The sequence below is a fragment of the Mobula hypostoma genome, chromosome 20 (genome assembly GCF_963921235.1).
Source record: "Mobula hypostoma chromosome 20, sMobHyp1.1, whole genome shotgun sequence".
NCBI classification, from domain to species: domain Eukaryota; kingdom Metazoa; phylum Chordata; class Chondrichthyes; order Myliobatiformes; family Myliobatidae; genus Mobula; species Mobula hypostoma.
In genome coordinates, this window is record NC_086116.1 from 44,465,788 (window position 1) to 44,493,643 (window position 27,856).

General features: G+C 44.4%; 1 protein-coding gene across 2 annotated transcripts in view; it reads left to right on the top strand.

Moving 5' to 3' along the window:
* Nucleotides 1-224: 224 nt before the first annotated feature.
* camk1da (calcium/calmodulin-dependent protein kinase 1Da) overlaps nt 225-27,856 on the top strand; it is a 314,363-nt gene continuing 286,731 nt past the window's right edge. Inside the window, exon 1 of one of the 2 annotated variants that reach the window (XM_063072776.1) lies at nt 225-772. In XM_063072776.1, the coding sequence (XP_062928846.1) occupies nt 681-772 (92 nt within the window). In that variant the 5' untranslated portion in view covers nt 225-680. Of the gene's footprint in view, nt 773-19,352; nt 19,367-27,856 lie in introns of those variants that run through there. The other variant, XM_063072778.1, reaches the window with a different exon arrangement.

Genomic DNA, 27,856 nt, shown 5'->3' on the forward strand with positions numbered 1-27,856 from the left:
CCAGAGAAGAAGTTAGAAAAGAGGGTTCTTGCCTACTTTGGAGAAAAGCAATGTGTTCGTTGAAAGTTTGAAGGAAAAAAATATGGTCTAATAATGAAACTAAAGACTGCGTGGGGAGAGGCGGATATATGTGTGTTTGTGTGTAAAACTCCCAGTTCAGGGCTCCAGGCGGGGAAGAGGAGGCGATATATCAGCCACTGAGGCAGTTTATCTTCATTGCCTGGGCTGGCGCGGTCGCCCGGCTTAGCAATCGTTTGGTGCAATGCGAATTAGCGTCAGGCAGCAGAGGCTGTGCTGTTAGAGCGGAGAGCTTCACTCAGGCGAACGCAAAGGACCGGTTCCCCCTCCGCCCTGGTCAGTTACTCCTCGAGAGCAGGTGTTCCCCCCCCTTCACCCCCCTCCAGGAGCCCCCACCCCTCTGTCAACTGAGAGTAACTTTGACCTTTATTAATTAGGGAATTCACAAGACTCTTCCAAAAACAGAAAATAAGAGGCGGCGACTGGGGGGAGTAATCATTACCGAGACACTGACAGTTTGTAGACTCCAGGAAGTGTCTGCCGAAGGAGACGGGGCAGCCCTCCCCTGCCTACGGTTCCGAAGTCTTCTATTTATTCCTTTCTGTTGGAGGGCTCGTATCTGGGGCGAGAGAGAGAGAGAGAGAGAGAGAGAATCCTCCGCAATGGCCCTGGAGAACGAAGAGGATAGTATGTCGTGGAAAAAGCAGGCGGACGATATTAAGAAGATCTTCGAATTCAAGGAGATTCTGGGAACGTAAGTAGCTCAAAGCAAAAGGATTTTATTTTATTAAATTTGAAGCAACGCTGGTTGATGTACTGAGAGCATTGTACAGTAAAGTGGGACATCTCAATCTGCCCTCCCGCGTCGTGTGGGCTCAGGCGTTTCGATCCAGTTTGGTGCTTGAGATGCGATCAACCGTTAACATTAACGAGGTGCCTGCCAAGAAATTGGGATTAGTCAAAATATGCAAATTTGTATATATAAAGTTCCCCGTTGAATCCCAATTACTGTTTTAAATGCCTCCGGGGTTGGGAAGGGGAGACGAGGGGTTTCGCCTGTGGGTATCATCTGTAGCCGGGCTGATGATTTGCCCCAAGCGGACCCGAGTTGTCGATGTTTATTAACTTGTCTGTGGTGATTTATGTGCATGTAACGGGGCATGCAATAACGTGTTGTGGGTTGCCCGCAGGCTAGCCGGATGAGCTGGGGAGTTCCGTCAATCACCCCAAGGTTAGGGGTTAAGTCCGGGGGCATTAGTTCTGCCCCGGCAGTTGGCCTTGAAGCACGTTAGAGAGTGAAACGCTGGAACTAAATTGTCTGCTGCTGAACGCAAACTGGATGGCAGTGTCACCCAGACTGCGTGCTTACCACGTGTGCTGTGGTTTGGCCACTGTGTTCATTTAACGCAGGGTAACATCCGCATCCGGTGAGATGATGATTTGTATCTGCGTTCCGCTCACCTACCCCCGTACCCGTCCATAGGGCCTGTGATACTGTGTGAACTTTCTCACTGAGTGGGGCATAGCGAGGCTCCAGTGCAGTCTGTGCCGAGGGCGTGCAGAACTGTCGGCGACACTTAGATGCAGTGTTCGCCCGTTAGCGTCACCTGCTTGGAGCATAGGATTCGGGATTCAGATTCATTTATTTACCGCGTGTGCTTCGAAGCGTACAGTGAATGGCGTCGTTTGTGCTGCCACACATTCCACGCCGACATCGCAAGCCCACAGGCAGCGGCAACGACAACAGCAGCAGCAAAACAAACAAGAGAAAATCTGCAGATGCTGAGCCCTGCCGAGGGGTCGGCTGTTGACTCTTTTCCATAGGATGCGGCCTGGCCTGCTGAGTTCCTCCAGCATTTTGGGTATGTTGCCGGCAAGGCAAGCCCCTCTCCTCCCCCCCCCCCACCCACTCTCACACACAGACAGGCCTCCAATGCCAGGGCAGACCGCCGGCCTCCATTGGAGTCATGGACTCGAATACCCCGGGGCCTCCGACTTCCCCAGCGGTACGCGGCCACAGGGCTTCAGCTGCTGGGCCTCGACCTTTGGACTTAGGATTGATCTTGGGGCTTCGATGTTCAGTATTGACCCCAGGACTCACTGGTGACGGGGGTCACGCCCTACAGCCCACGATGTCTCTGCCAATGATAATGTCAGGTTAAGCCAATCCAACCTGCCTACGCACTATCCATATTCCTTCAATCCCTGTCTGAAAGCCTCTTAAATGGCACTATCACGCTTGCTTCCACCATCATGTCTGGCATTCCATTCCAGGTAACCCGACACTCTCAGTGCAGAAGAAAATGCTTGTTCCTTTAAGCCTTCCCCCTTTCACCTTAAATCCACCTCCTTCAGTATTTCACATTTCCTCCCAGGGAAAGAGACTCTGACCAACAGAGGCAAAATGCTGAAGGAACTCAGCAGGTCAGACAGCGTCTATGGAGAGGAACCAACAGTTGATGTTCTGGGCCGAGACTCTTCATCAGGACTGGAAAGAAAGGGGGCAGAAGCCAGATTAAGATGGTGGGGGCGGCACAGTACAAGTTGGCAGGTGATGGGTGAAACCAGGTGAGAGGGAAGCTGGCTGGGGGAGGAGGGATGATGTAAGATGCTGGGAGGTGATAGGTGGAAGAGGCAAAGGGCTGAAGAAGGAGGAATCTGATAGGAGGGGAGAGTGAACCATGGAAGAAAAGGAAGGAGGAAGGGAACCAGAGGGAGGCGATGGGGAAGTGAGGAGTAAAAGGGGAGCTGGAATTTGAATGGCGAGCTGGTGAGGGAGAAGGTGGGTGGATAGGGAGAGAAAGATTCTCACTCTCTAACCTATCTCAAAGTTTTATAACCATCATCAGGGTTTCCTTTGGCCTCCCCTAGCAGGTCACTGGGTAATCCTCAAGCAGCCACATTAATAGATTATGTGGCCATTACCACTTTGCTCTTTGTGGGAGCCTGCTTTGCACGAATTTGCAAATCTGTCTCCAATGTTGTAACCATGATTGCACATCAAAAGAACCTCAGAATCAAGGACAGGTGGCTGGGTGGCGGCCTGTCCTGAGGTTGGAGGCCTGTCTGTGTGTGGGTGAGGGGTTGGGAGGATGGGAAAGGGGCTTGCTTCGCTGCTGTTGTTCTGAGCATTGTGGGTACGTTATGTTGGTGCCAGAATGGGTGGTGACACTTGCTGGCTGCCCCCCTCCCCCAGGATGTGTTGGTTGTTAATGCAAACGACGTGTTTCACTGTTTCAATGTTCGTGCATGTGAATAATCCAGTGGTGCGAGAGAGACTTATGTCCTCAAGATGAGAAATGCGAAATGCCGTATAAAAATACACGTCCTTGTTTCTTTACCCAATCCACATTCAAGAGCATTTATATGTACTGGAGTTTGAATAAAATATGTTGGAGTTTGAAGTGCAGAGGTTCACAGTCGATTTTCTAATCCCTTTCTGATGCTGTTATAAGACTATTGAATGGACTGCAGTCAGTATGGAACGGTAATAACACCTCCTCGCTGACAGTCAACAAGGGTGCACCTCAAGGACACTGCTCTGCTCTCTCCACACCCACAACCATATTGCTAGGCACAGCTCAAATGCCGTGTATGACACCACTGTTGTTGGTAGCATCTCGAATGGCAATCAAGAGGTTTACGGGAGTGGGGTGGATTATCTGGTTGAGTGGTGTCGTACCAACAATCTTGCGCTCAACATCAACAAGGCGAAGGAAACGATGGTGAACTTCAAAAAGCAGAAGTTAGGAGAACACACCAGTCCTCAATGAGGGGCCAGTGGTGGAAAGGGTGATCAGCTTCACGTTCCTGGGCATTAACATCTCGGAGGATCTATCCTGGGCCCCGCACATCAAATACAATCATGAAGAAGGCACGCCAGAAGCTGCACTTTGTTGGGGGGATTCCTTATGAAAAGTCTCGGCCCAAAATGTTGACTGTCCATTTCACTCCGTAGATGCTGCCTGACCTGCTGAGTTCCTCCATCATTTTTTTTTGTGTGTTGCTACTGGGGAAATGGTTTAGTCTAATTGCTCAGTGAAATGTTTCCTAAGAATAACACTTCAGGTCTTTGACTTGAGACATTAATTCTATTTCTTTCTCTGCAATTGCTGCCTGACCTTTTCAGAGTACATTTGTGTAAACTAAATTCAATTTTCTTTCAGTTATATCCATCCATAAATACATCAGCTCTTGCTTGGGTGGGATCCCAGGGGACAGAGAGCTCATTTTGAGTAAGGGTGGCAGATGTTGGTGAACATGTTGAGGTTTTGAAACAATCTAGTACTTCTCCAAACCCCTTTTACGGAGCCCAGGATTTCTTCTAAGGTTGCTTAGTTGAATTTAACCCTCCAAGTTCTGTAGTGGGATTTGAACTAAGTAACATAGAATTTTATAAGAATCTATTCATATACAGAGACTAGGAAACAACAAATGTTCAGAAGAAGACAAGAGTGAAAATAAGAGAAATAATACTGGGAACGTAGCAACACACACGAAATGCCGGAGAAACTCAGCAGGTCAGGCAGCATCAATGGAAACGGGCAAACTGTTGACATCTCACGCTGAGAGCTTTCTTCAGGACTGGAAAGAAAGGGGGAAGACGCCAGAATAAAAAAGGTGGGGGATGGGAAGGAGGCCAGCAGGAAGGTGATAGGTGAAGCCAGGTGTGTGGGAAAGATAAAGGGCTGGAGAGGAAGGAATCTGATAGGAGAGGAGAGTGGACCACGGGAGAAAGGGAAGGAGGAGGGTGAGGTGATAGGCAGGTGAGAAGAGGTAAGAGGCCAGAAGGAGAGGGGAGGATTTTTTTTACCAGAAGGAGAAATCGATATTCATGTCATCAGGTTGGAGGCTACCCAGACGGCATATAGGGTGCTGCTCCTCCACCCTGAGGGTGGCCTCCTCGTGGTGCAAGAGCAGGCCATGCACTGACATGTCAGAACGGATTTGGGAATTGGAATTAAAATGCTTGGCCACTGGGAAGTTCTGCTTTTGGCAGATGGAGCAGAGGAGCTTGACGAAGTGGCCCCCCCCTCCCCAATTTACGACCGGGCTTCGCCAGTCTCAAGAGGGCCACATTGGGAGCACCGATTTGCAGGTTGTAGTGTCCTTGAAAGTGAGTCTGTAGGTTGTAGAATCAGTTCAGAGTTGAGGATAGTGATGTTTTCCTTGCCGGTTCAGGATTCTGATAGTTGAGTGATAATAACTGTTCCTGAACCTGGTGGTGTAGGACTGAAGTCTCTTGTACCTCCTGCCTGATGGTAGTAGGAGCTCAGTAGTAATTCAGAGTTGAAGTGGAGGTGTGTGTCATCTGCACAAGTACATGTATGCAGAGGTGCAATCAAAAACATACTTGTAGCAGCATTCTCAATTAAAAAAACACTTTTTACAAGTAAGAACACAATTAGAACAAAAAAATACAAAGCCCACTTTAGTGTTAAGTGTTCATAGTGATGCTATACTGAGGCAGTGATTAGGATTGGGTTGGTTGGATCAAGAACTGAATGGTTAAAGGGAAGCACCTGTTTTTGAATCTGGTGGTGTGGATTCTGTATCTCCTGCCTGAGATTTGCTGAGAGGAGATGGCATGGCCGGGACAGTGGGGAATCTTTTGATGATGGATGTTGCCTTCTTGAGGAATGTGCCTGTGATGTAATGGGCGGAATCCACTGATCTCTGCAGCTTCAGTGTTCCTGCACGTTCAATTTGAAAGCACGAAGCAAACAGTCAGTACCTCTGTCGAAGTTTTTTAGAGTCTTCAGCGATAAGCCAAATCTCCTTAACCTCCTCGGAAAGTAACAACCCTGCACACTTTCCTTATAATTGCATCTGTGTGCTGGGACCAGAACAGGTCTTCCAATATGTTAACCCCAAGGAATGTAAAATTGCTGACTCTTTCCACATAACCACTATGCTACATTGCACTGTTTAAAGCCAGGAGGTGCGCAGGCTATTTTTCTTTGCCCCAAATCTCTTTTTGGGATCTGAGCTCTTGCTGAATTGGCTTACTATGGTCACATGTACGGAGATACAGTGAAAAAGTTTTTGTATGTCACCCCTGCAGGTCATTTCCTCATGTCAGTGCATTGAGGGAGCACTGGGGAAAACAATAGCCGAAAGCAGAATAAAGTGTTACAGCTACAGAGAACGTGCAGTATAGGTGGACAATAAGGTGTCATAATGATGTAGATTGTGAGGTCAAGACTCTATCTTAATGCGGGGGAACCATTCAATAGTCTTATATTGGGGGGGTAGAAACTGAATGTGTGCTTGGTGGTCTGTGTTTTCAGGCTTTTGTAACATGTTGATTACGTTGGCTACTTTTCTCTGGCAGGGAGAAATATAGTCAGAGAAAGGCAGTTCGGGTACACAACAGAGCGCAAGAGCCATAACAATGCAGATTGGGAGATCTAGAATCCACCTTATTGTTCAGTGCGGGGGGGGTGGGGGAGGTAGAAGCTGCTCTTGAGCCTGGTGGTATGTGCTTTCAGGCTTTTGTATCTTCTGCCCGATGGAAGAAGGTGAGAAGAGAGAAGGTCTATGAGTGGGTGGGGTCTTTGATTGTGCTGGTTGCTTTTCCAGGCAGCTCTGCACCCAGCGCTGATCACTTCTTGGCTCAGTGCCCATCTGTAGACTGTGAAGCTACAATACGGGTGTTATCTAAATGCAGCTTGTTAACTCCAGGAAGCGAGCAAGGGGAGGAAACGATACCAAATGTGTTGCAGCTGCAACGAACTGTCAAAGTGTTTGCTCTGGTGACTTCCACACTGCAGCGTTCACTTCCTATTTTCAAAGGTGTTCAAGCCCATGGCTGATTAACAGTGCTGAGCAGGTTTCAGCAAGGTTGAGACCAAGGAAATGTATAATAGACATCTGATAAATGTATTCCAATTTAATATTGGCACAATCAATCTTTCATACAATACAATCCTTGAACTAATGAATACAGGTACTACAATCGTACATGTAATGCAACCCAGCATTTGCACTAAAAAGGCAAGAATTATTGTTGCATTTCCTTTAGTAAATGGAGTTGCCTATTAAAATTTCACTGCTGATAATTTAACGGAAGTTTAATAAATAGTTTATCAGCAATCATTAAAAAAATCAGTATTTATCTGTTACTATACAAAGGTAATTATACTATTCAGAGCTATACAATACATATTCAATATATTGCTATGTACTACACAATACATATTCAGTATTCAACAAGAAGTAAGACCATGAAAGACAGGAGCAGAATTATGCTATTCAATCCATCGAATCTGCTCCAACATTTCATCAAGACTGATTTATTATTCCTCACCAACCTCCTTCTTCCCTTTACCTTTGATGCCTTTACTAATCAAAGACCTATCCATAAGATGTAGGAGCAGAATTAAGCCATTTGGCCTGTCAGTTTTGCTTGCCATTTGATCACGGCCTGTTTATTTCCCTCTCAAACCGATTCTGCTTTCCCCCCCGTAACTTTCGACACTTTTACTAATCAAGAACCTATTGAAGGACGTATGTAGGTGCAGAATTAGGCCATTTTTTTAGATTAGATTAGATCTGGCCCATCAGTTCTGCTCCATCATTTCATCATGGCTGATTTATTAACCCTCTCAATCCCAGTTTCCCGTTCTGCCTGTGACCTTTGATGCCCTTACTAATCAAGAACCGATCAACGTCTGCTTTAAGTATACTCAACGACCAGGCTTCCATAGTTGTCTGTGGCAAAGAATTCCACAGATTCACCACACTCTGGCTAAAGAAATTTCTCCTCTTGGATCATAGAAGGACAATGAGTGTGTGGGTGGGAGGGAGGGGGAACAGAGGCTTGTTTTGCTGTGGTTGCTGTGCTGCTTGTTGTGATCTGTGCTGTTCTGCCTATCATTGTGGGCACCAGATTGTGTGGCGATACCTGTGTGGGCTGCCCCAGCACATCCCTCAATGTTAATGCAAATGATGCATTTCACTGCATGCTTCGATGGACATGTGATAAATAGATCTCAGTCTGAACCTGATTCTTTTTTAAGAAAAGGATTTAGTTTGACATAGAACAGAGAACGTTTCAGCACTGGACAGGCCACAATGTTACGGAGCATGGAACACTATAACACAGGAACTGTCCCTTCAGTTCGCAATGTTGGACCAAATCAAATAAATTGGTAATCAAATGGCCAACTAAACTAATTTGATCAGAAGTGTCATTCTTACCAGGCCATGAAACAGCTGGAATCAGAGAATGATCTTGTGCTTATGAAAATCCAACCAATACAAGACATTTCTTTATTTTAATAAAAACCACTACCTTCAAAGTTATGTAAAGGTCATCCTATTCTACCTTGAGATTCACTTCTAACAGGCATTCATAGGAAAATAAAGAATTACAATAGAATTTATTAAAAACTATACATAACCAATGATTGACAAACAAAGACTAAAGTTATCAGAAAGGCTCACGAACAACCAATGTGCAAGCAAAGAGAAATCATGCAAATAATTAAAAACTAAATAAATAATACTGAGAACATAAGTCATAGGGTCCTTGAAAGTGAGTCTGTAGATTGTGGAATCAGTTCGGTGTTGAGGTGAGTGAAGTTATCTACGCTGGTTCAGAAGCCTGTTGGTTGAAGGGTAATAGCTGTTCTTGAACCTAAGACTCCTGTAAGTCCTGCCTGATGTAGCTTCAACATAACTGCAGATGTATTCAATTTTAAAATCCTGAAAGTGATTAGCTCCATCAGCCGGTCTCCATGGCGACAATCCAACAGTAGTGGCAGTGACTAGAAAATAAGTTTAAGTGTGTTTTTCTAAGCATCCACTGTGCAACCTAATCTAATGTATTAGCCATCGGCTACTCTGCTCTGGCTTTGAGGCACTGAGCATTATGTGGTGTGTTGTGGACAGTGCTGATCAATTCCTCCTTGATATTCAATGTTTAGTTTGCTTGCAGATTCTGCACAAGTAATGTAGAGCCTTGACGTATAGTGGTTGCCGCGACGCTATTACAGCTTGGGCTGTCGGAGTTCAGAGTTCAATCCCAGCATCCTCTGTAAAGAGTCTCTGTATCTCCTCGCTGTGGGATGTGTGAGTTTTCTATGGGTCCCCCCCGGTTTTCTCCCACTGTCCAAAGATGTACTGGGTAGGTGAACTGGCCATTGTAATTTGTCCTGTGACTAGGTCAGGGTTAAATCAGGCTTGTCGAGAGTTGCTGGGCGGGGCGTCTCAAAGGGCCAGAAGGGCCTACTTTGCGTTGTATCTCCAAATAAAGTAAAATAAAAATAAATTTAAAGTTATTATCAAAGTACATTATATTACCATATTGTATCTTGAGATTAATTTTCATGCAAGCATTTACAGGTAAATAAAGGATTACAATAGGATCGACATAAACAAAGATTGACAAGCAACCAGTGTTCAAAACAACCAATAAATTGAGCAAAAAATTGAAAAAAATAATACTGAGAACATGAGTTCTTGAAAGCAAATCTGGAGGTTGTGGAGTCAGTTCAGTGTAGAGGTAAGTGAAGTTAAACACACCAGTTTGGGAGTCTGATAGGGTGATAACTGTTCCTGAACCTGGTGTTGTGGACCCTCAGGTTCCTGTACCTCCTGCCCAATGGTAGTCGTGAGAAGAGGGCATGGCCTGAATTGTGGGGGTCATTGATGCTGCTGCTTTGTTGTGGCAGCACTCCGTGTAAATCTGCTCAGTGGTGGGGAGGGTTTTGCCCGTCTTGGACTGGGTGGTGTAGCCTGAATGAAGTCACTGGAGAAAGGAACTGGTAGATACAAAGCAGGCAAGGCAAGGTACAGCAGGCATCATAAGGAGATTCTTTTGGTCGAAAGATCTGACTGGCCCAACGTGGGGCTCGATATTTTATGTGTCAAGCGTCAAAGGACAGTGCCATATTTACAATGTATGGACAGTGCTTTCTTTGAAACCACATGCAACCTTCACACTTCCTGATTCGCATCCACACCACAGACGTCCGGATGAATTTTAATCAGCTTTGTCTGGACTGGGATGCACAGCTCCCAGGAACTCATTGTTCAGAGCTGCACTCCAGATGAAATCCACAATACACTTTCAGACGTGAAGACTGGGAGCCAAAGTCAATTGCTAAGTGTATATGTCCTAAACCCAAAAATCACCCTAACACCGGGCTGTGTCCATTACTTTTTGTAGACTTTTCCTTTTCATGGGCACCAGTTTTTCCAAACCAGGCCACAATGTACCCAGTCAGAATACTCTCCAATCTACGCTAACTGCGAAGAAAGTAAAGGCACTGTTGTTCTCTCTTTATGATGGCACTTATGTGCTGGTCCCAGTCTGGCCATACTGTGTCCTCAGTGACTGTTGCTGGCAACATGTTGGATCATTGCTTATCTGGTTAGCTGAACTTTCAAAGCTAGTAATTTTCCTGTAAGTTACACCATTTCTCTTTGGCATGTTTGCTGTTTATTTCTGCACCGAGTCCCATGAGTTGTCTTTGTCTGCTAGGGTTGGCTCTGACGATGCTGCCGCAGTTGACAGCATTATAATCAGTTGCTACAAACAGTATTACACAATCTGTTTCCAGGACAGTTGAGCAAGTTCCAAACAAATGTGACGGCTCAGCAGAAACGCGACTATTTTTGTTGTCTTATAATCTCTGTGATGAATAAGCCTGAAATAAAAGGATAACAAAATAGATGGGGTGGCAGTTATTGGTATTGGTTTATTATTGCCATGTCTACCAAGACACACTGAAAAGCTTGCGTTGGATACTGTTTACACAGATCAAATCATTCCACAGGGCATAAAGTAAAACAGAATAAAGTTTAAAAGCTATGGATGAAGTGTGGTGTAGGTAAAAGGCAAAAGGGCAAGGTCATAATGAGGTAGTTTGTGAGGCCAAGAGTCCATCATATCGTATAGGAGGTCCGTTCAGGATTCTGATAGAAATTGTCCTTGGGTCTGGTGGTTTGTGCTTTCATGCTTTTGTATCTTCTGCCTGATGGGAGAGTGGAGAAGAGACAATATCTGGGATGGGTGGAGTCTTTATTATGCTTTAAAGAGGAAGTGTAGACTACACATCCAGATTCAAATGCTTCTGCCCCACAGATTTAAGACTATTGAATGGTTCCCCAGTACAATAAGATGGACTCTTGACCTCAATTTAATCTCATTATGATCTTGTACCTTATTGTCTGCCTGCACTGCACTTTCTCTGAAATCTAGACTGTTATTGTTTTTCCTCTTGTTCTACCTCAATGCTCCGTCGTAATGAATTGATTTGTATAAGCAGTTTGCAAGACCAGGTTTTCCAGTTGTTCACATGTGACAATAAACTAATGTATTAGAATTAGAAAATCTGCAGATGCTGGAAACCCAAGCAACACACTCAAAATGCTGGAGGAGCTCAGCAGGCCAGGCAGCATCCATGGAAAAAAGTACAGTCGACATTTTGAATTAGAATCAGGTTTAATGTCACTTTCTTTCTTTCTTTTTAAATCTTTTTTACATATAGGCACTAATACACTGTTAGAATATAATAAAATTACAGGAAATATTAATACAGAAAAAAAAGTGATACAAACAATGTAATTTAAACATAACATACTAAGGTAACATAATAGTATACTAATTTTTATATATATATATATCAATAGAGAAAAGGAAAAAAAAAAACCCAAAAAAACCCACCGTGCAACTAAACTAAAAGCAAAGCGAAGCAATGGGCTAACTTGGAACCAAATAGAGTTAAAGAACTTAAAATCACGTCTTCAAACCCGACCTCCATTAAAAACAGTAAAAAAAAAACAAGAAGGGTAATGTCACTGACATATGTCGTGCAATTTGTTGTTTTGAGGCAGCAGTACAGTGGAATACATAAATTAATTACTATAAGTTACAATAAGAAATATAAAAAATAGATAGTGCAAAAAGAGAGCAAAGTGTTCATTGGTTCATGGACCAAACTAAATTCACTAGTTGAGTTTGTGTTATGCCTCATCCTGGCAGGAGAGGAGACTGAGAATGGGTAAGTCAGTATGGGGAGAGGTTGGGATGCTTCTGCCCAGTCTGTGCTTGGTCTTGTTAATCTAGAGGAGCAGTGAAAGACAGAAAGGTACGCTAAATGTTGCCTCTGATTGCAGCATCTTTAGGAATCCAGGATGTCTTTGAGATTATGTATCAGTAGCTTGATATTCCAGCATAGGACTGCACCAGCTCACCAGCCAACCACCACCCCCCGCCCCCCCCAACCCTGTTTGGAACCTCTTGCCCCATCTGTGGTAGAGATCACAAATCCCGCCGCATCCTCCTCAGAATCCACGGTGTGGAAGAGAGTCATAGTCGATGTTCAGGGGCTGCATGAGAAACAGAGGGGACCTCCTTGGCCCGCAGTTATAGGGCCAACGCTCTCAAGGCCTTACTCACCTGATCACATCTTCTCCGTCGGATCAATTGCCCCCTCCACCCTGGCACCTCACAGTGACAGGCCCATGCAGACGTACCGTGGGGAGAGTCCCGACCGGTCGCATCTCTGCCTGGTGTGGAAGCTCCAATGCGCAGGATCGGAGAAAGATACAGAGAGTGATCGGCTCAGCCAGCTCGATCATGGGCACAAGCCTCCCCACCATCAAGAAATCTTCTCAGTATTACCACTGTGGGGGAGGTACAGAAGCCTGAAGACCTACACTCAACGATTCAAGACCAGCTTCCCCCCCTCCGCCATCAGATTTCTGAATGGTCCACGAACCGTGAACGTTACCTCACCACGTAGCTCTCTCTTTTGCATGATTTTACTCTTTATATGTTATTATTGCAATTGATAGTAATTTTTAAGAATTGCACTTGCTGCTGCTACAAAACAACGAATTTCATGACATACGTCAAAGATAATACACCTGATTCTGATTCGGGCGAATTAGCACGAGCAGTGAAACCAGAGTGTGTGCTGGGAAGCAGCTGTAAGCAGATGTAATCTGGTCCTTAATAGCAGTTCTCAACCGTTCCCCCCTTCAGCTGACGGCAGCTGATGGGCAGGCTGACCACTTCGCCTGGATGATCAGCCTCTCTGATGAATCAGTGTTGGTTTCTCTGTCAGTGGGGTTTATCAGAGCTCTCTCCCAATTTTATTTCACAATCGTCTCATGTTTTTTTTGCATCTCAGAGCCAGTGTGAAATTAAAAATGTATTTACTGGTGTTCGGTTCCACTTGGCTGAGCGCTGAGGCTGTTGGCCGTTAAGACGAGAGGTTAATGAGCTCAACAACAGACAGGGAAGGATAAAATCCCTGCTATAAACAAACTAAAGGCCATCTGCTGTGAAGCAGGATCGTTCATTAATCTGTCCTGTCATTAATTTCCTCCGTTATGCAAGAGCTTTACACAGATTGCATCGGCACCTTTGTACGTATTTTGGTTACTTGTCTTCCACGGGAGGAATTTGATTTCTGCCCCAGTGGTGTCTCCAGCGTGGTGTTACAGAGTCATAGAACAGTACAGCACAGAAGCAGGCCCTTTGGCCCATCTAGTTCATGCTGAACTATTTATCTGCCTCATCCCACACCATAACCCACCATACCCCTCCCATCCATGTACTTGTCCAAATTTCACTTAAACCTTGAAATTGAGCCCGCGTCCACTGCCTCCGATGGCAGCTCATTCCACACTCTGACCGCCTCTGAGTAAAGAAATTCCCTCTCACGTTCCCCTTAAACGTTTCACACTTAACCTACGATCACTAGTTCTGGTCACACCCAACCTCAGTGGAAAAAGACTGCTTGCATTTACCCTGTCTACACCCTCCATAATTTTCTATACTGTACCTCTGTCAAGCCTCCCACGAATCTTCTACACTCCAGGAAAAAAAAGTCCTAGCCTATTCAACCTTTTCCTATAAGTCAGCTCCTCAAGTCCTGGCAACATCTCTGTTTTCTTATGGAAATGCTTTAGCATTTAGCATTCAGGGAAGAGTCACTTTCAAGCCTGTGCAGGAAGTCATGCCTTTTGAAGGTTACGTGAGTGGGAAAGACAACCTAGCTGAGGGGGTTGATCTCTGTGGGAGGAGCTGCCTCCTGTGTGAGGCGTTAGGAAAAGGCAGAAGATGGAGGGAACAGTCATCAGGTCGGGCAGCATCTATAAGAAGAGAAATGGGCTTAATGCTTCAGGTCTCAGACTCTCCTTCGCTCTTCACAGTTACTGACTGACCTGCTGAGTGTTTCCAGCATTTTCTGTTTTTATTTCAGATTTCCAACTCAGCGTCAGCAAAACCAAAGAGCTGATTATTTTCAACAGCAGGAGGAAACCAGAGGTCTGTGAGGCAGGAATCAGAGGTGGAGGGAGTCAGCGCCTTTAAATTCCTCCGTGTATATATGTACTTTGATAATAAATTTACTTTGACTTTGTCCTTTGAACATTTACACTTTCCCTCGAGATTAACTTGCAGGTTGGGTTGGTAGTAAGGAAAGCAAGTGCAATGTTAGTGTTCATTTCGGGGGAACTGAATGAAATCAGTCATCCATAAAAGCAAGGATGTAATGCTAAGGCTTTATAAGGTATTGCCGGCTGGTGGTGTCGTGGCATCAGCACTGGACTTTGAGGCGATTGGTCTCAGGTTCAGACATGGCTGGCTCCTTGTATGCTTTCCATCTGCGCTGGGTTGAGTGCTGAGCTAGAACCTCGGCCGCGTAAAAAACAGACAAATGCTAAAAAAAAAGGCACGGTTGCTGCCCGATGTGCCACGAGGCACAGAAAGGAACAACATTTATAAGGTATTGGTTAGATCACATTTGGAGTATTGTGGGCAGTGTTGGGCTCCATATCTGAGAAAAGGTGTGCTCGCATTGGAGAAAGTCCAGAGGAGGTTCACAAGATTGATCCAGGAATGAAAGTGTTTGACGTATGAGGAATGTTTGATGGCTCTGGGCCTGTACACATTGGAATTTAGAAGATTGAGGAGGGATTTCATAGAATGGGAAGGCAAATTGAATGTGGAGAGGATATTTCCTATGGTGGGGAAGTCTAGAACCTGAGGGCACAACCTCAGAATAGAGGCATGTCTCAGTAGAACAGAGATGAGAAGGATTTTCTTTAGCCCAGCAATTGTGAAGATCTAGTCATTTGGTATATTTAAAACGGGAGTTGATAGTTTCTTGATTAGTAAGGGCATCAAAGGTTATGGGGAGAAGGCAGGTGAATCGGGTTGAGAGGGAATATAAATCAGCCATAGCTGAATGGTGGAGCAAACTTGCTGGGCCAAATGGCCCAATTCTGCTTCTGCGTCTTATGCTCTTATCATCTTTTGATTTTGACATTTAATTTTGTTAAAACAAGGCCAGGAGTGTCGTCAGTGTGTGAAGACCATATGGTGATACTTTGCTGTCACCCATGTCACCAAACCAGATCAGCTGACCATTATTTTGCTCACTTTGGAAGCTGTAAAATAATTTGTAAAAAATTTAAAAGGAGGTGTTCAGGGTGCTGTCAAAGGCAACGCTTGTTCCAAGTAGAGTCATGGTGTCATACTGCGTAGAAAAAGATTCCTTGGCCCGACTGGTCTAAGGGTCCCATCTGAACAAGTCCCATTTGCCCATGTTTGGCCCAAAACTTTCCAAATCTTTCCTGTCCAGGTACCTATCCAAATAAATTAACAATTAATAAAATGTATGCCAGAAGATTGATATTTAGCATAAGGTGCATTTATGACACAAGTTAAAAAGTGGACAATATAATGCTACTGGTGCTCCGTAAGTGATGAGACCTGGGTGGTGTCAGAGAGTTCAGTAGTTTCACATCCTGAGGAGAAGAGGCTGTTTCCCATCCTAACAGTTCTTGTCCTGATGTCCTGGAAGGTGGTAGGGGGGGTCAAAGAGATTGTGGGACAGATGGGAGGTATCCTTGACAAATCTAAGGGACCTGCATACACAGTGCTCCTGATAAGTATTTCAAATAGGTGGAAGAGAGAGCCCAATGATCTCCTCAGCAGTCCTCCCAATCCTTTGTGGGATCACCAACCTGTCTAGTGGCAACTCTGCTTCCAGGGAAAGTTGAGCTGCTGTCTCATAGCTTCAGAAACTCAGCTCCAAGTGTGGCCTTGATCGCTGTCGGTATGGAGCTTGCACACTTCCCCTGTGGCCATGTGGCACCCCCCCCCCGGGCCCCTCGTCCCAATGGCGTGCGAGTTGGTAGGCTAATCGGCCGCTGTAGTTTGTGAGTGAGTGGTTGAATCAGTGGAGAGCTGAGGAGAATGTGGGGAGGAATGATTAAGGAGGAAATTAAGGATGTAAAGATTAGCTTTATTTGTCACATGTCCATAACACTTCAAAACATCCTGTGAAATGCGTAATTTGCTTCAACAACCAATGCAGTCAGAAAATGATGCCGGAGGCAATCTGAAAGTGTTGCCATGCTTCTGGTGCCAACATAGCATGCCCATAATTTACCAATCCTCACCTGTATGTCTTTGTAATATGGGAGGAAACAGGAGCACCTGGAGAAAACCCAAGCATTTGTCGGGAGAATGTACAATCTCCTTACAGACAGCGGCAGGAATTGAGTTGAATCCCGATCGCTGATTGCTGGCGCAGTGAAGAATTATGCTAGCCCTATGGTACCATGCCACACTCTGAAGGGAATGAGATTACATAAGAACTGGTACTTACCTGATGGGCTGACTGGCCTCCTTAAGGAAGGATGCGTAGTTGATTGCTTTGTTGACGTTGAGGAGGGTTAGCCGTGGACTCCAATGTCCCATGAAGCCTCATTTCCTTGTATGCAATCACCAAAATCAGGAGTCTTTCCACTGGCAAGCACGGCACGGTGGTGTCCGTGGTGATTCAATGCAAATGGATGCTTTAAATGAGGTCTTCAACCCAAGTTGTTGGAAGCAGAAGTGAAGCAAGGTTATGTGTTGTTGGTGTAGTGTGGACTTGTTGGCCAAGGAAGTCTATGATGATTGAGGATGTTACTTCATCAGAAACAACATCTGTCCAAAGACTGAGTGACAACCTCCTGCCATTGATTGAGCAGTGTGGGCAAGTTTAGGAATGCCCAAATTTAATTGCCCCATCACTGGGGACAATAACTTCAGCTGTTTGTGCTCTCAGCCTTGGTCATCTTTGTTATATATCTGTCAGTCGGTCTCTCTCCCTTCTTGGTATCTGGCTCTTTTATCAGGCTTGTGGTCGAATGCTGTAATATCTCATTTGAATACACTCATGTGTAAAGTCTTGGCAATGAAAAATAAGTGGAAATTAGCCACTCTGATTCTTAATTGAAAATTAGTTTATTACTGTCGCATGCACTGAGATGCAGTGTATCTGCCTGCCCGCCAGATAGGTTGTTCCATAAATACACCGGGGTAGTAAAAAAGGGGGAAAAAAACAGTAACAGTATGCAGAATAAAATGTTACCCTTACAGAGAAAGTGTTGTCAAGTAGACAAATAAGGTGCACGGGTCATGACGTGGTAGGCTGAGAGACCGAAAGTTGTCCTTTATTGTATAAGAGGTCCTTTCAAGAGCTTTGAAACAGCAGGATAGATGCTGTTCTTGAGCCCGGTGGTAGGTGCTTTCGGGCTTTTGTATCTTTTGCCCGATGGGAGTGGGAAGAAGAGAGGATGGGGTGTTTGATTACGCTGGCTTCTTTACCAGGGCAGCGGGAGGTGTAGGCAGGGTCCATGGAGGGGAGCCTGGTTTCCACGATGTGCCGAGCTGTGTGTACAGCTGTCTGTATTTTGTTGCAGTCTTGGGCAGTGCAGCTGCCATACCAAGCCAAGATGCTTCCGGATAAGCAGTTTGGATAATTTGGATATACTGCTTTTGATTCCGCTCGTCTAAATTGTTGATTACAGATTGCACAATGCAGACCCGTGGTAGAGAACAGGACGTTGCTGCAGCTCCGACAGACACACTGGCCCAAATATCCGCAGTCAGATCTGATTCTATATTTTCCAGTCTATTGGTTAAATTCTGAAGATCTGGATTACCAGTGGATGTGATGATATATGTTGGATGAGGTTGACTTCAAAATGATCCCTAGACAAAGGTAAAATTGATTTGAGACTGGTTGCTGTAGGGAGTGGTTTGCAACAGCAAGCAGATGTGAAAAGCCCTTTGTTAAACATTAAAGAAAAATTAGCTTTATTTGTCACGTGATCGAAACATGCAGCAAAATCTGTCGTTTGCAACAAATAAAAACAGTGTCGTCATGCTTCCAGCACCAAGGTAGCATGCCCACAACATACTATTCCTAACCTGTGCAACACACACAAAATGCTGCAGGAACTCAGCTTGCCAGTTGCCAGGCAGCTTCTGTGGAAAAAGAGTACAGTCAACGTTTCGGGCCAAAATCCTTTGGCAGACACCCGAACTCCTGTGTCTTTGGAATTGGGAAGAAACCGGAGCCCCCAGAGGAAACCCACCCAGTCATGAGGAGAACGTAACCTCCGGTCAAATAACAAACCTCAGTCTTTGCATATAAATGGGCAGTCAAATACTATTTCAAGGCTGGTGGCTGCATTTTTTATTACTTAAAATAAAGCTTTGAAATCCTCTGATGGGGCAACAAATCTCCAGGGAGCTGTTGGAACCTCATTTCAAGCAAGCTGCACTTTCTGTGCACGTAGGCTGAATTACTCTGGGCTATCTGGTTAATCTAGTGAGCTAGGCTAGTTATCACAGATATAACTGACAACACAGAACCACTGAAACTACCTGAACAATCCCAAAATTAATGACACAATTGTACAACCCACATTCAGTTCAAACGGACCTTTAACCATGTGTTTCACTGAGTCACACGAGGCTGTTCTGCCCTTTGAGTTCATACTGTATCAGATTTGCTATCACTGACGTCATAAAAATTCGTTGTTTTGTAGCAGAAGTACAATGCAAAGACATAAATATTACTGTAAGGGGGTTTCTTTTCTTTGTCACTGCGTAGTCTAATTAAAATGGCTTCTTTGTTATGTTATAATTGAAAGGGCTTCTTTGTTATGTTAACTGCTGAGAAAGTCCTCCCACTAGCAGTTTGTTTGGATCACGTTACTGATAAGAAAGGTGTTACGAACCAATTGGGATAGTTGTTATGCTTTTGGTGTGTCTGAAGATATTGTATGCTCGGGGTTTTGGGGGAGAAGGCGGGAGAGAGAGAGACAGAGGATGGACTAGGTGCTGTGAGTCCGATAACGGGGTCGGACCCCGAGTGGGGCGTTCGGTGCGGAGAGGAGACGGAGACAGACTCGTGCGCAGCGTCTGATCGACCACCATTGTTGGTCCCAGGCGGCCGGTTGAGGAGGTCCAAGGGGTCGCAGGGTGGAGAAGAAGGGTCCTGAGCTCCAACTGTTTGTGCACAAAGAGATTGAACTTTGATAAGTGTGGCGCCTTTTATTTTCCTTTTATATTTTATTCTCTATTAATTATATAGTTCCAGTAATATCTATAAACTGTAAATCATTTAATCGTATCTGGTGTGTTGTCTGTTATTTGGGCGGGGTGGGGTACCTCACACAGCATCCGCGCAAACTGATTACCCAGTTTGGCGGGGCCGAGGGCTGTTTCCCTAGATGACAGCGAGCTGAGCGACCCTGAGGTTTGGCCGGGGGGCTACATTACTATAAGTTGCTAATAGTGTAAAAATAAATACATTACAATATTTATTTATTAGTAATATATCTATCTTTATTATTTATATATAATTATTAATTTATTATAATGATGCATTATCAAATTATTTATTTATTTATTTTAAATGATGCAAAAGAGGAATACCAAGTTAGTATTCTGGTGTTCACGGACTGTTCACAAATCTGGTTGCAGAGGGAAAGAAGCTGTTCCTAAAACATGGAGTGCGAACTCAAAACATTGAGGCTCCAGTAGCTCCTCCCCGATGGTAGCAATGAGCAGAGAATAACCCCAGATGGTGAAGATCCTCAGTGATGGATACTACCTTTTAAAGGCACCACGTTGTGAGGATGCCCTTGGTGGTGAGGAGGCTAGAGCCTGTGATGGAGCAGTCTGAGCCTACAATCTACCTAAACGCAATCCTCATCTGTCCCTTTTCAAAGTGTGATACAGCACAGAAAGAGGCCCTTCAGCCCAACCAGTCATGCTGACCATTAAGCACCTGTGTTCATTATACCCTACTCGAATCCATGGCAGAGTAACGGCTAGCATAAGTTATTACAGCATCAGTGGCCAGGGTTCAATCCAGTTAAACACCAGTTTCTACCCTCCTTCCACCATTTCATTAGTTGATGATTTCTCTCCTATGTGTTCACTTGCGTTACCTTCTATCCAGGGAAGCTGGTAGATTTCCATGGATCCATCAACGGTGCTGAGGTCAAGGGGGTTGAAAGCTCAGCTTCATTGATCACCAAAAACCACTTAGACATCATGGCCAAGAAAAGTCACCAGCCCCTCTAGAGGGTAAAGAAATCTGTCATGTTCCCTTTGACCCTCAACCAATTTTTATAGATACGTCGTAGAAAGCATTCTGTATCACAGCTTGGTATGACAACTGTTCTGCACATGAACGCAAGAAGCTACAGGGAGTTGTGGGCCCGTTCAGCACTTCATGGACACCAGCCACCTCACTATGGACTCTGTCTAAACCTCTTGTTGCCTCCATAAAGCAGCCAAGCATAATCAAAGACCCCAGCGACCCTGGGCATTCTCTCTTCTCCCCTCTCCCATCTGGCCTGAAAAAGCACGAAAGCACATCCCGCCAGGCTCAAGGACAGCTTCTATCCTGCTGTTATTAAACTCAAGATCTGCACTTTCTCCGTAACTGAAACACTTCATTCTGTTATTGCTTTCCCTTGTACTGTGCCAGTGCATTGTTGTAATGAATTGACCTGTATGAATGGTATGCCAGACAAGATTCTCACCGGGCACATGTGACAATAATTAATAACTTAATCAGAATCAGGTTTAATATCACTGACAGATGATGTGAAATGTGTTGTTTTGTGGCAGCAGTACAATGCAAGACATAAAAGATTACATTAAGTTACAATAAGAGATATAAATAACGTTTAGTACAAAAGGAGAGCAAAATGCTGTGGTACTGTCTGCCTGCACTGCACTTTCTCTGTAACTGTAACAGTTTATTTTGCTTTCTGTTGTTGTTTCCCTTGCTCTACCACAATGCACTGTTGTGATGAAATGATCCACATGAATGGGCATGCAAAATTTCCCTCTGTATCTCAGTATAAGAGACAATAATGAACCAATTTCCTACCCTGGCATTGAGATGGACTATGTGCACTGAGGGGAAGTTATGTTACAATTGTTAAGTTATGTCCAACCTACCCTGCTCTGACCTCAGTGGCCACTTTACTGGGTACACCTGCTCGTAATGCAAATGTCTCATCAGCCAGTCAGCTCAATGCATAAAAGCATGCAGACATGGTCATGAGGTTCACTTGTTGTTCTGACCAAACGTCGCAATGGGGAAGAAACGTGATCTAAGTGACTTTGATTGTGGAATGATTGTTGGTGCCAGTCGGGGTTTGAGTATCTCAGAAACTACTGATTCCACTGTCATGGGCCTGAATGACTTCCGTCCAGTTGCACTCAGCCCCATCATTGCAAAGTGCTTTGAGAGACTGGTTCTATCACATCTGAAATCCTGTCTGCCCACTACCCTGGACCCCCATCAATTTGCCTATCGCACCAACAGGTCAACAGAGGACGCCATCTCCACGGCACTTCACTCTGCCCTGACCTACCCGGACAGCCCCAACTCTTACGTCAGAATGCTGTTTATTGACTTTAGTTCGGCATTCAAAACTGTGATCTCCTCCAAGCTGATCGCCAAACTTCACCAGCTTGGTATCAACTCATCCCTCTGCAATTGGACCTTGGACTTTCTAACTAACAGACCCCAATCAGTTAAGTTAGACAACCTCTCCTCCTCCACTCTCACCCTGAACACCAGCGTGCCTCAAGGCTGTGTGCTGAGCCCTCTTCTGTACTCCCTTTTCACCTATGACTGCGTTCCTGTACATGGTTCTAACTCCATAATCAAGTTCACAGACGACACCACAGTGGTTGGCCTGATCAGAAGGGCTGATGAGATGCCCTACAGGGACGAGGTCCAGCACCTGGCCGCATGGTGTGCCGAAAACAACCTGGCCTTTAACACCCAGAAGACTAAGGAGATCATTGTGGACTTCAGGCATGCCAGGAGCCACACTCACGTCCCCATCTACATCAACAGAGCTGTAGTGAAGCGTGTATCAAGCTTCAAATTCCTTGGTGTCCACATTTCCGAGGATCTCACCTGGTCCCTGAACTCCTCCATCCTGATCAAAAATGCGCAACAGCACCTTTATTTCCTGCGGAGCATGAAGAAAGCTCACCTCTGTCCCAGGATACTGACGGACTTTTACCGCTGTACCACTGAGAGCATACTCACCAACTGCATCTCAGTGTGGTACGGCAGTTGTCCCGTATCGGACCGCACAACACTCCAGTGTGTGGTGAAAACCGCCCAGCGGATTATCGGCACCCAATTGCCCACCATTGAGAACATCTACCATAAACGCTGCCTGGGCAGGGCGAAAAGCATTATCAAGGATGCATCTCACCCTAACCATGGACTTTTTACTCTCCTCCCATCTGGTAGGTGCTACAGGGGCCTCCGTTCCCCCACCAGCAGGCACAGGAATTGCTTCTTCCCTGAGGCTGTGACCCTGCTGAACCTCACATCACAGCGCTAAGTAGTATTGCACCCATTTTGTACTGTCTCAGTACTTTTATATTTGTGTGCTGTAAATAACACTATTCTTTGCATTTCTGGTCAGATGCTAACTGCATTTCATTGGCTTTGTATCTGTACTCGGCACAATGACAATAAAGTTGAATCTAATCTAATCTAATTTCCTGGCGTTTTCACACACAACAAGAGTTTACTTTACTTTACTTTACTTTATTGTCGCCAAACAATTGATACTAGAGTGTACAATCATCACAGCGATTCTGTGCTTTGTGCTCCCTGGAGTACAAATTGATAGTAAATAGTAAAAATTTAAATTATAAATCATAAATAGAAAATAGAAAAGCGAAATTACGGTAGTGCAAAAAAACCAAGAGGCAGGTCCGGATATTTGGAGGGTACGGCCCAGATCTGGGTCAGGATCCGTTCAGCAGTCTTATCACAGTTGGAAAGAAGCTGTTCCCAAATCTGGCCATATGAGTCTTCAAGCTCCTGAACCTTCTCCCGGAGGGAAGAGGAACGAAATGTGTGTTTGCTGGGTGGGTCGTGTCCTTGATTATCCTGGCAGCACTGCTCCGACAGCGTGCGGTGTAAAGTGAGTCCAAGGACGGAAGATTAGTTTGTGTGATGTGCTGGGCTGTGTTCATGATCTTCTGCAGCTTCTTCTGGTCTTGGACAGGACAACTTCCATATCAGGTTGTGATGTACTCTAGAAGAATGCTTTCTACAGTGCATCTATAAAAATTAGTGAGGATTTTAGGGGACAGGCCAAATTTCTTTAGCTTTCTCGGGAAATAAAGGCACTGGTGGGCCTTCTTGGCAGTGAACTCTGCTTGGTTGGACCAAGTCAGGTCATTTGTGATATTGACCCCGAGGAACTTAAAGCTTTTGACTTGTTCCACTTGCGCACCACCGTGATAAATTGGGTCGTGCGGTCCACTATTCCTTCTGAAGTCAACAACCAATTCCTTCGTCTTGCTGACGTTGAGGGATAAGTTATTGTCTTCGCACCATGCCACCAGGTTCATAATTTCCTCTCTGTACTCAAACTCATCATTACCGGAGATACGGCCTACAATTGTTGTGTCATCAGCAAACTTATATGTTGAGTTCGATGGAAACTTGGCTACACAATCATGGGTGTTCAGTGAGTACAGCAGGGGGCTGAGTACACAGCCTTGTGGGGCACTGGTGCTCAGTGATTGTAGAGGAGAGCTTGTTTAGGGAGTTTAGGGAGAATGGTGGGAAAAACAAAAAAAAAAAATCCAATGAGTGACATTTCTGTGGGTGAAAATGCCTTGTTAATGAGAGAGGTCAGACTGTTTCAAGCTGATAGGAAGTCATCAATAACTTAACCAACCAAGTATTACACCAGCAGTATGCAGAGAAGCATCTCTGAACACACAACACATCAAACCCTGATGCAGAAAACCATGAAATAAGAGGTACCTAATAAAATGGCTACAGAGTATAAATTCAGCTCGTTACGTTCCCCACTGCATTTTTTATCACAAGTATCGCACCAGACCTTCTTCTTGTGAAAAACCTTGATATCCTTAAGAGATAAGTGTTGTGAGTTCTTATGTTTATTCTTGATTTTCACTTCTGAGCTGAAGATACTTATTTAGTCAGTTTGAATGCGCCTAAATTAAGATGAATCACATCACGAGAAGTTAGTTTACTAATTGCAATTCTCAGTGAATTACATTCATAATTGAAAAGCAAAAATGAAAATACTGCAGTTGCTGAAAAACTGAAACAAAATCAGAAAATGCTGGAAACACTCAGCAGGTCGGATAGCATCTATAGACTATGTTTGATATGCTGTGAACAATTTTGGGCGCCGTACCTAAGCACTGATGTGCTGGCACTGGATAGAGTTCAGAGGAGCTTCATAAGAATGATTCTGGGAATTAAAAGATTAACATATGAGGAACCTGTACTCACTGGTTTTCAGAAGGGTGAGGATGGGGGATCTCATTGAAACCTACTGAATATGGATAGGCCTAGATAGAGTGGACTTGGAGAAGATGTTTCCACGTGTCAGAGAGTCTAGAATCCGTGGGCTCAACCTCAGAATTAAGGGATGTCCCGTTAGCACTGAGATGAGGAGGAATTTCTTGAGGGTAGTGAATCTGAGTAATTCTTTGCCCCAAGCAGATGGCTGTGGAGTCCAAGTCATTGAATGTATTTAAATAGAGATTGATAGGTTCTTGTTCTGTAAGTGGGTTAAAAGTTGTGTAGAGAAGATGCGAGAATGGGGTTGCAAAATTCAGTAACGATTGAATAGCGGAGTATGTGATGGACTGAATGGCTTAATTCTGCTGCTATATCCTACGGTCTTATGGTTATAGAAAGCAAAACTGCATTAATACTTTATGTTGACAAGAAGTCATAGGCTTGAAACGTGAATTCTGTTCCTCACTCCATGAAATATCTGCATAATTCTTTGGGTTTAGTTGTCCTTTTTGGTACAAAGATATGATGTCAATCTTCTGGTCTGAGTTGGAGGATTCTTGTTCTCCATTCTATATTTGTTGCTTACTTTTGGAATCTAGACAGGAATTTTTCTTACCTTATCTCTCTCTTTCCCTTTTAGTTCCTCTTGTTAATTTCAGTTTTACTTTCCACCAGTGTGATGTTATTTAAAGACTAGTTTTAGTTAAAACATTGAGAAACTTCTATAGATGCAAAGCGATGAGTATCTGACTGGTTGTATCATGACCTGCTTTGGAAACACCAATGCCCTAAAATGGAAAAGCCTGCAAAAAGTAGTGGATACCGCCCAGTCCATCACAGGAAAAGCCTCTCCACCACTGAGCACAGATACAAGGAGCGCTGCCATAACAAAGCAGTATTCATCAACAAGGACCCCGCCATCCATGCTTTCTTCTCGCCGCTGCCATCTGGAAGGAGATACAAAAGCCTTAAGCCCCACACCACCAGGCTCAGGAGCATTTATTACCGTTCAACCATGAGACTCCTGAACCAGTGCGGAAAACTTCACTCACCTCAACTCTGAACTGATTCCACAACACTTTCAACTCATGTTCTCAATATTTATTTATTATTATTTGCTTTTTTGTACTTGCACACTTTTCTTCTTTTGCATATTGGGTGCTTGTCAGTCTTCGTTTGGGTGCAGCTTTTCATTGATTCCATTGTATTTCTTTGTGTCCACTGTGAATGCCTGCAAGAAAATGAATCTCAGGGTGGTATATAGTGACATATATGTAATTTGATAATTAGTTTGGTTTGAACTTTGAACAAACTTCTGGGGAAACTCAGTGGGCCAGGCAGCATCTGTGGAAGGTAATTGTCCTGATGAAAGTCTCGACCTGAAACGTCAACTGTCCATTTTCCCACCACGGATGCTGTCTGACCACTGATTCTAGTTTCTGGAGTCTTTAGTGTCTCCTTTCTTACATTACGACATTGACTATATATCGGAGGTACTTCACTAGCCATGAAGGGTTTGAACGTGTTGAAAGGTGCTACAGAAATGCAGTTTGGTTGTGTATATGGGAGTTGAGTGTGACTGGAGCTGGTCTTTAGTGCTAATGGGGATAGCTACTTTTTGGAGGACTGTGCTGAGTCATGGCATTCAGGGTTGGTTAATGTCTTTTCAAATTCTCTAGTGTAAAGGACGAAATAATTGTTACTCTGGATTTGATGCAGTACAAAAACACAATAGATAAAGAACACAATAATTTAAAAAACACAATCAGTGTATCACAGCTTGTAAACACATTTTGCAGCCAGCTAAGAGTCCTTCAATTCTTGTTTGGGGGATTTTCGTCCATTCTTCCTTGCAAAAGCCTTCTAGTTCTGTGAGATTCTTGGGCCGTCTTGCATGCACTGCTCTTTTGAGGTCTATCCACAGATTCTCAATGATGTTTAGTTCAGGGGACTATGAGGCCATGGCAAAACCTTCAGCTTGTGCCTCTTGAGGTAGTCCATTGTGAATTTTGAGGTGTGTTTAGGATCATTATCCTGTTGTAGAAGCCATCCTCTTTTCATCTTCGGCTTTTTTATAGACGGTGTGATGTTTGCTTCCAAATTTGCTGGTATTTAATTGAATTCATTCTTCCCTCTATCAGTGAAATGTTCCCCATGCCACTGGGTGGCTGCAACACAAGCCCAAAGCATGATCGATCGAACCCCTTGCTTAACAGTTGGAGAGGGGTTCTTTTCTTGAAATTCTGCACCCCTTTTTTCTCCAAACATACCTTTGCTCCTTGCAGCCAAAAAGTTCCATTTTAAGTTCATCAGTCCACAGGACTTGTTTTCAAAATGCATCAGGCTTGTTTAGATATTCCCTTGAACCTTTTGAATGAGCTTTTTGGCAAGCTGTGATACTTGCCAAAGGGGGTGTTACTGAGTATTGCCACGCAGGGTGCCCAAACTTTTGCTTTGGGCCCTTTTCCTTTTTCGTTATTTTGAAACTGTAAAAGATGGAAATAAAAAAGTTTTCTTGCTTAAAATATTAAAGAAATGTGTCATCTTTAACTTTATGCCTTTTGGAAATCAGTTCATCTTTTTCTCACTTAGCTATTCACGGTAACAGAAATTTTGACGGGGGGGTGCCCAAACTTTTGCATGTCACTGTGTGTCTTTGATGGCAGCTAGGCTGGTGCCAGTGATGCTTTGGACAGTTTTGACTACCTGTTGTAGCCATCATTGCTTAAAATTAGCAACAAAATGGACTGGAATTTCTCCACTTTTGACACTTGGGTGAAGGGATTGCCGCAATCTCATTTGCTTTAATTAAACAGACCTTGTGGTTAAACTGCTGCTGAGGCATCCCCCTCTATAAACTTTCAAAGCTGTGCATTGGAGCAGCAATTTGAGCTTACGGCATGGGATCATCAGATTGAAAAGGATTTATCCAATTTGGCTTATCCAGTATTACAGCCTTTAATTGTCCTTTTCAGTACAGCTCACAATATCCCAATTGAGGCCTCACCAGTGCTTCAAAACATCCACCACAGACCTGTACCTAAAAAGACCAAGGTAACATGTCTGAACCACTGGTGTCCTGTCACACTCACCGCAATAATAAGCAAATGCTTTGAGAGGCTGGTTAAGGACTTCATCTGCAGCTTGCTACCACCCAGACTGGACCCCCTACAATTCGCCTCCTG